This window comes from Diabrotica undecimpunctata, chromosome 8, assembly GCF_040954645.1.
Source record: "Diabrotica undecimpunctata isolate CICGRU chromosome 8, icDiaUnde3, whole genome shotgun sequence".
Classification (NCBI taxonomy): domain Eukaryota; kingdom Metazoa; phylum Arthropoda; class Insecta; order Coleoptera; family Chrysomelidae; genus Diabrotica; species Diabrotica undecimpunctata.
The window spans coordinates 135,180,992-135,192,484 of record NC_092810.1 but is presented as its reverse complement, the minus strand read 5'-3'; the positions used below and the strand labels follow the sequence as shown (position 1 = coordinate 135,192,484).

The 11,493-nt window shown below is 32.9% G+C and overlaps 2 protein-coding genes across 2 annotated transcripts in view; both read right to left on the bottom strand.

Moving 5' to 3' along the window:
- Nucleotides 1-2,346: 2,346 nt before the first annotated feature.
- Nucleotides 2,347-2,760, bottom strand: LOC140449135 (uncharacterized). Its single transcript, XM_072542282.1, has one exon. The coding sequence runs from the start codon at nucleotides 2,758-2,760 to the stop codon at nucleotides 2,347-2,349; it is 414 nt and encodes a 137-aa protein (XP_072398383.1).
- An 80-nt stretch (nucleotides 2,761-2,840) lies between these two features.
- rdgB (retinal degeneration B) overlaps nucleotides 2,841-11,493 on the bottom strand; it is a 148,854-nt gene continuing 140,201 nt past the window's right edge. The window contains 1 exon segment of the mRNA XM_072541108.1: nucleotides 2,841-4,345. Coding sequence (XP_072397209.1) covers nucleotides 4,204-4,345 — 142 coding nt within the window. The 3' untranslated portion in view covers nucleotides 2,841-4,203.

Below are 11,493 nucleotides of genomic sequence, written 5' to 3'. Positions count from 1 at the left end.
ACACAAGAAAATATATGTTTTGATTTTGGTTTAATAGTAGGTTTGACTAAAATGTACGGAAAGCGTAAAATTTGATACAGAGTGTCTCTCTAATAAAATAACCGACACTAACTGTATATCTCATAACAAACAAACATGAACATTTAAAGATTACACTGATTTACGAATTTAAATCTTAAAATCTCTAAATACTTCATAGTTAAATGTTATATCATTATATTAAAAACTACTGATAATGCAATTTAATTATAGTGATTTTTGGAATACACGACACAGGTAGAAAAATATAAACAATGACAAGATCTAACAATACTAAATTTTTCTAACAATATATATAGTTCTATATATAACTCGGAAGAAACACACAAACTCTGTGTTTCTGGATTAAAATGATCTTGTTATATAATATTAAAATATTTAATTTTCATTCGTTATTAATTTTATATTTTAGAATTCAAGTGAAATGTCATCATTTTATTGGGATAATATCAACACTTTTATATGTTAGGAATGTATAAAAATATGTTACAACAAACACAGAACTGTATGTCACTGTATCCACACGTTAGTTTAGCGAATGATCTTTCAACTGTTGAGATAATTTTATCCAATCAGCGTATTTCCAGTCTTCGATTATTGCTTCTGTCATCAGTATATCATGAAGTGATACTAAATGTTGACTATTAGTACTATCATTGTCACAATTATTTTCTTTATCCATTTCAAACGCTTCTATAGTCTGTCCCACCTTGACTTTACAGTACAGGTTCTTATGACCACCAGTGATGCTAAATTTTATCAGAAACAAGTTTGAAGCAAATATACTGTTTTCTATAGGATAACTATAAACAACTTAGGAATTAATATTATCCCAGAATACGTCACCAAACAAGAAGCGAAACAAAGGTCTTTTTCGCAATACAATTTTCTGTGGCAATCCGCCATGTTCTAAATAGTTTATCTGTCAATCTGTAAAAACTGTTATTTATATTATTTATATTATAAAAAGTTTGTTATTTGTTTACATATATTATTGAGAAGTGTTGTTTCGTGTGTGTTGTTTAATAGTAAAAAAAGAATAATACTGTTCTACATATTTTTATAATAAACTCATTGTGATGACCACACGAAAAGGAGGATTTTATTGTGTTGTTCGTGGGTACCCATCTAAATCTGGTGAGGAAATAGGTAATTTCCTCTCTTCCATACCGAGAGATCGTAGCAGGTAAACAAATTAAATTTGAAATTCAAACATTACAAAAGTTATCTGAATATTTATATTTTAGTTAAATATACTTTTTTTAGAAAAAAATACAATTTATGCAAACAGATCTACTTAAAAAACATTAGTTTTAATGTTTTACTTCGTTTCTCAGTGTAACTATAGTTTTACTACAGTTTTGAACGACTTCCTCATTACTTTTCTTAGTGTACTAAGTAGTTTAACTGTCATTGTCACTCCGAAATTTCTGTCCTACGAACCTCAAAGGTGCCGACAAAGCTTTCGCTTCTTGTAGGGTGGAGTATTCTGTGCATCGAGTTAGAATCTATGGAGAGGGCATCACGTGACTAAAAACGACCTCACTTCGGCCATATTGTTTTGCCACTTTTGACAGATCGTATATGTTTATTTACGTTTGTTGTTTTTCGAATATTTTTAGTTTTATAATACTTTTATAGAAACTGTAATAATATATTGTGATAGTGCATAATAATGGTTTCTTGTTCTCAACATAGTTGAGAGTCTCAACTTCAGAGAATAAATTAATAGTATTTGACTGTATTAATTTATCTTTATGTATAATATATCGTGTTTTTAGTGTTTACCGAGGGATAAATAAATCATAGTTTATTAAAAATGTATTGCACTTTTTTTAGATTATGATTAAATCTTCTGAATAACTAGTCATATTTTTATAGTAGTTTTAATATTATTGAGTCCGGCCATGATCCCACCGCCATATTGATATCACAGTTAGCCACGCCTTTCTACGTCGTTTTTAGTACATACGTTAATATGCTCATAGCTTCTCCATAGATTCTAACTCGATGATTCTGTGATATTATTGACATTTAATAGCTGTCAATGGTTCTAATTTTTTTTTCAAAAAATACCTTTATGTGAATAAAATAAAAATAATTTTGTATAAAACATTTGTATAATAATGTATTTAAGCGCATAAATATGTTAAACCTTAATAAATACGTAGGTACCTACATAAATAATTAAAAAGTATTTAAACTGTGTATTTTAGATTTCTTCTATACTCCCGTCTTCCTCACTTTCACTGTCGTCATTAAGGTTTATTATAACGGGTCTATATTGTCCAGTAAATTATCGATATTCTACATCTGTTTTTCTATGCTAATTACGTGTTGCATGTAATTATTCCATTTTTGTGGAGGAGCTTGAGAGTACGCTTCATATATTAGATTTTCTACTTGTTCCTTCTTAAAATTTGTGTTATGTCTTGCCACTAATCTTTTTATTTCACTCCATACCAGTTCTATAGGTTTTAGTTCACAGTGATATGAAGGTAATCTTAGCAACTTAACATTCTTACTTTTTGCAATTTCATCTACGATACGCTCATCATACTGCGATTTAAAATGAGCTACAACGTCCAACAGTTCGGATTTTAGGTAATCTTCTTCAAAATAAATATCCTTTGAACGCAACCACTCCTTTATTTCTTCCTTATTGTCAGAATTGTTCAGAATTCTTTCCAACTTCCTGGAGTGATACGATGCATTGTCCATTACTATTGCAGTTTTATCGGAAGTATTTGGAAGAAGTTTACTTTTAAACCAATTTTGTTAAAAATTGGTTTAAAATGTATTTTTCTTTGTTAAAAAAGTTAGTTCGACTCCATTCAACGAATCAAATGAACTAACTAAAAAAAGGAACTAACTAAAATTAATTTCAATTTTAGAATTTATACTAAATTTTAACGAGGGCTTTTAATGACACATTTAAATGATATTAATTTCAGGTTGGAAATCAGTCGTTAAGAACAACAAAAAACTGCAATTAGGATCCAAATTTTCCAAATAAGCAATGAGTTACTCAATACAATGTTATCAGTAATAATTATACGCTTGTTTGATATTCTTTGTTATAATTTAATTTAGGTGAACTAACCATCAACAATTATAATTTATTTATTCTCAACTGTAGGACAATATAAAACTCTACTTAAACTTGACTGACAATCTATTTTATATTTTTCTTGATATTACTTCATAATTGTCTATTACTGTCAATACATAACTTAAGAACCTTAGAACAACATCCATTTTTAATGTTGGATATTCTAACCTTCTTTACCAAAAAAAGTTATTACGCAAATCGATTATAAAATTGCTGATTAGTTTTCGAAAATGATTCACTCACAAAAAACAATGAAAAATATTGTTTTACTACAATGCTATTGACTGTAACGGGTTAGTTTTAATTTAACATTTTTAGGGCCCTACATTTTTAGGACCCTGGTAATGTTCGATTGAAAATTCTCTTGAAGAAAATCGGCATCGCCGCGTTAAAAACTCCCATAATGATGGCATTGCCGTGGGTGTACTCTAAAGTCAAGGAGGGATAGACTATAGTCGGTCTCATGCTCATACCTCTCCTCGGTGGGACACTTATAGTCTGTTTTTACTCTGTATGATAATGTGTAAGTCTGTACAAACCGAATATATGGTCTGAAAAGCTGCTTTGGTCTTTTCTGTTCACGCATTTATGTATATTTTAAAATCAAAAGCGAGCTACAACCAAGAAATAAAAACTTGCCATTGCAAGATCGCTATTACTTATATTTTTTTGATCTTTGTACCATTACATTCAATTTTCGGGCTTTTAACCATAATTAAGGTATCGTCTGCGTATGTCAAGGTGTTGTTACGAACTTCATTGCATTGAATTCATTTCTTCACGTTTTCGGTCGCATTTCAGAAAACATATATAAAATAAAATGCCAAAAAAAACTCCTTTCTATATACAGATAAATACTATTTAGACTAACAGTTCAGCATTTATTATAAGTAAAATATCTGCATCGCATGTCGAATTTTATTAATAATACTTACTTTTTTACCGACAATTCATTATTCTCAAGATCATTTTAAAATCCAGAACATGTTCTATTCAAGTGCACTCAACTTTGGTTGAATTTTTCAAAAATCGAAATTAGCAACTGTCGCAATTTAACTTGGACTTTGTTTTCCTATTGGGGAAATAGAGAGCGTAGGCTTTGGCAATTGATAACGTCGAGTACTCAGCGATCTTTCTATTGGTGCGGATAGTTCACTCGCTATCGGATATGATGTGGCTCTCTTCGCAGAACGGCTGTTTAAAAAAAACATCATTAGAAATACCAACAATATAGAGATCGCTTAAGAAATATTACTATACTCTGTTCACTGAAACCAGTTCCGACTGTCTAGTAAATTTAGCTCATAGCCAAAATTATTTGTAACTTTTTGAACAAAAATTAAATTATAACTAAGTTTATTAACAAAATAAAACTGTTCTGAAGCTATTTTCTTGTCGCATCTTAATGCAATTTACTATTTTTGTTGAGAATAAGCCACAATGTCACTTCAAAATAAAACGTTTCGATTTCTACTTCAGCTATCGTTCGTAAAAGTATTAACAATCCCATAGAATCTACCCGGCAATCATGCCATGCGATATTATTATTATTTCATACATATTTCCTCCTTGGAACTTGCGAAATCATTTCTATTGTGAACGATTCGCTGAAAATAAAGACGATTTGTGGAAAATCGTTTTTACAATAGAAGAAAAAAGTTCGGGTGATCTGGCTTAGGTCAGAAGAATAAAGTTCGTGTGATCTTCTGGCTCAGGGCGCAAGCGCCCCTAACATGACTTAATGACCACTTACGTAGCCGGCTCCAAATGCTTTACGGCCCTCCATGAAGAAATTGAAAATCGTTTTAGAAATTGAAAATTTCGTTGTCAGTGCCGAGGATCGAACTCGAGCGTTCTGGCTTGATATGACAGTTCTGAGCTAAAGCCGTCACAATAGAAGAGAACACTTCGGTCAAATAGGGTGTACGACAGCATGGACCACTTTCTATTTTAGAAGATAGTCGTAAAACATCCAATATTATAGCATAAAGATTCAGAAATGTGCATGGTACGAATCTTTCGGCAAGAACAGTCAGCGGAGGACTCATTGATAATATAGAAAATCGACAATTAAAAATTGTCGGAATAGTATTCACAGCAAAAATCATAATTTGCATAACATATTGATTGAAAAATTCACCGATGATAAAAGGTTTTCTTACGGGTTCACCAATAATAATTAAAGATCACCAATAGGATTCCCACACAAATAGGTAAATCAATTATGCTTCAAAAGTGGCGGTTATATTAGATCAACACACATGTTAGATTCAGTGAATTTAGGTTAGGGTATGTTTGGTTAGACCATAGGCATATAATACCTAGACTGCGCGCTGCAATCTAAACCCGTTCCTCGTGAGCGACGGAGAAAAAGATGTTCTTGCATTTCTTTCTAATGGGAGGGATTTATCGACCACGTAACCTTGTGACAGGAAGTGGATGTGATGAAACTTTGCGGGGCATGTTGCCAGATTAAAAGATGGAAGGTGGACGAAAAAAATTCTGGAACAGAGACCTAGACACGATGCTTATCATAATCGAGGACGTCCTCCAACAAGGTGGTCAGATGATATCAAGCGCATTCAGCACAACTGGATTCAGGGTGCTCAAGATAGAATGCATTGGAATTATTTACGGGAGGCCTATGTCCAGCAGTGGGCTCAAAACGGCTGATGATGTGGGGTAGCAACTTAAATGTTTGACGTAATAGAGAGAGGTAGCTACGTAGCGTCTTTGCGTTCGCACGTGAATAATGGGGGTTCGATTATTCTACTGAGTTTTTTAAACATAAATTTAATATAAATCAAAATTACGTTTATTGGATATTATTAAATATGTACGTAAATCTTGCAAATAGTATGTGTGTATATAATGTGAGCACTGCTCACATTTTTTTTTCTCTTTCGTACTGGAGGAAAATTTTTTAGATTGCAACGCGCATCTAGGTATTATGTCTATAAATTAGACTAATGTTAGGTTAGAGTTAGTCTTTCTACATATATTTATTTCATAGCCACTTGCCTTCCGGTATACACACATACGACTATATTACTATTGTTAAGCATAATAAACATTCTTATTGTCTTTCACTCATCTATATTTTATCATTTACTAGACATTTTAAGTAAGAATTAATATTTCTTAAACGATATTGTCAATGTACCAAAGAATACAATTGAATATACTTTTACATATATTAACAAAACTTTAATTCAAAATATAACTACTAGAATGTACGATTTTCAATGAACGATATAATGTTTATAGTCTTTCTAAAGTAGATAATATCGTAGAAGTTAGATACTCTTTTAAAGATATCTACGGAACCAACTGTCTCAATAAAGTTTTGTTAATTCCAGACAATCTAAAATATTTTACTTATATGTGTACAAAAAACAAATAAAACTTTTAAGAAGCTGAACGTTAATATGGTTAAGTAAAATATTCTACGTGTATTTTTATTACATGTGCTAAATTAATATTGTTTTTAAGCAAAGCAGCAATTTTAAGGCAGTTTTATTTACTCTTCTGGTTTAAATTTCATTTATTCAGATTAAGGAATATGCAAACTAAAGAAATATAGTTAAATATGTAACAAAAGTCCCTAATTGTATTACTAGTTCGTTTTTTGCTTTCCAAAAGTTGATCAAACAAGACAAAATAAGTTCAAAGTTGTATAAAATAGCTCAATATAAATTATCCAAGCGTCAAATCGGTTAGGGGAGAGGTGGGATAGTTGTTCCCGCTGGGATACTTGATCCCCATTTAAATTTGGCGCCCAATAATATCCTATTACTGTTCTGTTGACCCACTTGAGTAGAGGCCATACTGTTTACTTTGTTTTGACAAACGGCTGCTACTTCAGAACACGCTTGACATTTTAATCAAAATTATTCTATTTTGTAACATTGAAAGTTCATTTTACGCGTGCGAGGTAAGTTATAACAACTTTAATTCGTTTAGTTTATAATTATACTGCCCAAATAGGTGAAACATTTGTACTTTTATCCACTAAATACTAAAACATTGATATTTAAATTGTAACTGTTTTAATCTAAAATTTGCACTTGTTAGAAAAATGTCATTGCAGGGATAGTTGGTCCTATTAAATGGGGGATACTTGATCCCAGGATCAAGTATCCCACTTTGTGTTTCTTTTAATCTCGTGTTTAATGTAATTAATTTTATTCGTGTTTATTTTTTCAGATGCCACGTAAGTACTCAACTAAAATAGGAGCAACGAAAAGAGATGATGCACCACCTGATGCAGAAAATTTTAAAGCGGCTGTAAATGTGGTAAAAAATGGAGGAAGCTACAAAGCATCCGCTAGGCAGTTCGGAATAAATGTCATGACATTGAAGAGGTTGTGCAGAAAAAACATGATATCTCTCCCAGGCTACAAGGTGCGCCAGGTTTTTTCACTTGACCAGGAAAAAGAACTTGGTATGTTTTCAAAAGATATGTCCAAGATGTATTACGGTCTTACCGTGGTGCAATGTCGCAAATTGGCATACGCCTATGCTGCAAAAAATAGGATATCATATCCCTCTGCCTGGGATAAAACAAAGCAAGCTGGCCGCGACTGGTACCGAGGTTTTCTTGATAGAAACCCTACGCTGTCATTAAGGACACCAGAAGCCACAAGCTTGGCACGAAGCTCAGCTTTTAATCGTCACACAGTTGGTACATGTTTATACACGGTACCAGTTTCCTCCTGAACGTATATGGAATATTGACGAAACTGGCCTCACTACAGTGCACAAACCTGCTAAAATAATTTCTGTGAAAGGGTAAAGCAGGTGGGCAAAATTACATCTGCAGAACGAGGCGAACTGGTTACGGTATGTGCTGGCATCAATTCTGCAGGGGGTCACATGCCTCCTTACATGACATTTCCCAGAAAAAACTGGCAGGACAGGTTTCTAAGCCATGCACCTCCTGGCAGCCATGCAACAACATATCCCAGTGGATGGATGACTTGCTCTGGTTTTCTGAAGTTTTTGGAACACTTTATTCGTTTCACTCAGCCAAGCCTAGATCGGAAACATTCGCCACAATTGTTATGGACAACCATGAGAGCCACTGCTCATTGGAGGCTGTAAATTATGCGAGAGCCAACGGCATCGTATTTCTTACAATTCCGCCGCACACCTCTCATAAGTTGCAGCCATTGGACCGCGCGGTTTTTGTTCCACTAAAGACTTACTACTTCCAAGCAGCTTCCAATTTTATGCTCAAACTTCCCGGAAGAACTATTACCATTTACGACATTGCAGAACTGCTTGGAGATGCGTTCCCCCGAGCCATGGCTCCTTCAAATATCATAAGTGGGTTCAAAGTATCTGGAATATGGCCGATAAATCCAAACATATTTACTGACGACGAATTTATGACCAGCGCTGTCACGGACCGTCCAGACCCAAATTTGATTCAGGAATCAGTTCTGGATCCAATGTAGCCAACGCCTAGTGCTCGTACATCAATTTCTATCGAACCAACGTTGTCTGGGGCCCTCAAACCTTGCACTCCAACATCGGATATAATGTCTGTGAAACATTTTTCTCCACAAGACATCATGCCCTATCCCAAGACAGCACCTCGTACAAAATCTTCTCGAGGTAGAAAACGGAGGCGCTATCGCATCCTAACTGATACCCCTGAAAAAGCGGAAATTGAAGAAAGCCTTGCGCTTAAGAAAGCCACAATCAATAAGAAAAGAGCAGAAAAGCTTCCAACACTTAGAAACACTGAACTTTTCGATTCGACCGATGAAGAGGAGGATGATCTTCCCAGCCTTTCAGATAACAGCGGTGGCTCTGATTTCCTTTTAGATGATGAGCTTATTGATGACACGGATCCTGAGCCAGACGACTACGTTTTAGTCAAGTTTTGTACTGAAAAAACAATGAAGTTTTATGTTGGAAAAGTTTTGTGCCTGAAAGAAAATACAATGGAAGTTAAATTCTTAAGGCGAAAGGAACTAGAAGGAAGCTGTTTCACTTTTCCAACAGTAGAGGACGTCAGCGAAGTGGACCAAACAGACGTACAAAAGCTGCCGCAGCCGTCCGTCAGCAGAACGGCCAGTACTGCTGACATTATAAAATTTAACCATAGATTTGATGCTAATGTTTTCTAAATAATTGTTCTTTTTTGGCTCAATTTATTTTTGTATTTTATGTTTTTATTTAATAAAGTAGGTAGTTTAATTTGTTTCATTGATTAATTTAATTATCTTTCATAATTGGCAATAATTACTTATGCTATGCATCATAGGTGGGATACTTTATTACCTAGGTAAACACCCAGTGGAAGGAGATAACCACATTATGAATCTGTTTAATGAAATTAAGAAAATAACTATTATGGTCTGAAATAATCTTTAAACGCTAAAACAGGGATCAACCATCCCACCTCTCCCCTACGAATACAGATTTTGGGCTGCCATCATCCAGTTCCTAACAATTTTTTTTAGCATCGTCGCTCTAATGCGTGCTCCAACTTCCAATGATGCCTTTAACCATTCGTCAAGTATTTATTTTATATTGTTAATATTGATGCCTCTGTTCTCCCACGACAGTGGTTTCATTACGATTACGATTTCATTAAATTCTTAAATTTTATCTGTTGCTTTATGAAGTTTTACAGTTGTGGTGGTATTACTGTATACGTATTCTATAATCCTTCTTATCTAGTATCTGTAATCTATTCTACAGATTATGCTTCAGTGTGAAATGCTTTATGGAAATCGATAAAAACCAAAGTTAAGGGTCTATTATATTCCACACACTTTTCTATCACGATTTTAATTTCTTAAAGATGATCATTTTTCCCGTAAATTTTTTGGAAACCTGCTTGTTCTATTGACTGATAGAAGTCCAAGATTTTGGCAATAATTTTGGTGAATAGCTGGCACAAGTAACAAAAAAAGGTATCGGTCAATAGTTCCCAAGCTCGGTGATATCACCTTTTTTATGGGAAAGTATTGTTATGGCTTTGTTCCACTGAGATAGGATTATTACATTTTCAAGACATAGATTAAATAAGTTTTTGATCAGTTTTAATCGTGTTTCTCCTCCAATTACTATACCTATGTCGGATTATTTCACTAAATAGTCACCAGGTAATTTATATCTATCTGTGTTGCCATTTTTCATTAGTTACTTTAACTACCACTCCACAATACTACTGGGCACGATTCAAGAAATGCAAAATAAAACTGTTGTAAAAAGATTATAACCACAGCTATATCCTCAAAGTGGAGTAAAAACTCAAGCAAATTTGACAATTAGGTATCAGTTACTCTTTTAACCAAGTTATTAAATTTATTAAAAAGCGAATTTTAAATTAAATATAAGAATTAAGTACTGATCAAGTGAAAAAGCAATATCAATACTTCAGTTTAATATCGAAGCAAGCCAAAAAAAAATTCAAATTTGACTTATTACGATCAAGATATTCTTAATACCAATATCCATCTATTTCAATATTTAAAAAACCTCATTTTCAACTTCTAGTTGTTTAGACTTAGTTCACTTACGAGCATACATCAAAAATTTAGTAGAAAAAAATTATTATAGTTACCACGTACCAAATATCTTTTTCTTAATTTCTTCGAATATTGCAATTTTGACCCTTTGAACTGATTTACGCTATTTACGTCTAAAAGTCCATTGAAAGTAATGCGAATTTTTTTTGCAAATAATTCGTATGCCTAATTATAAGAAATAAGTCGTATTTAAAGTAATTGTAAACAACTATTTCCTTATTGTTTGCATATCCTAACATCATTTTATTTATCACAGTATTTTATGATGGTTTATTTAAGGTTTTACCACTGTTTGTTTTAATTTCGCCTAATTTTGTAACCTGTCAAATGTCTCATCATTTAATCAAGCGGTGTTTTAAAGAAATGGGATTAAACTATCAAATTACGATTGATGGTATAGTTTCCTGTCATAGTTTGGTGAAGTAAAAGTAGGCACTAACCAAAATCCTTTAGGCACTAACCAAAATATTTACCTTCAAATAGTTACTTTGTTTAAAACCTACTGTATTCTACATTATACAAATTATATTTGTGAATACTATGCAATTAAAACTCATTATTTATTTGGAGCTACATAGCTAACTTCCAATTTTGACATCTTTGATAATTCCCAGTTTTTTACACATTTTATTACCCATTACATCACCAAAGTAAAAACAGCCATCATTAGGACTTTACAATTTTAGTCAACCAGTGATAAAATATAATATTAATACTAGCAAGCTTGTTATTTTATTATGCAACTACAAAATATTAACTAGAGTGGTAATAAATGCAAACTAATTAATTTTAAAG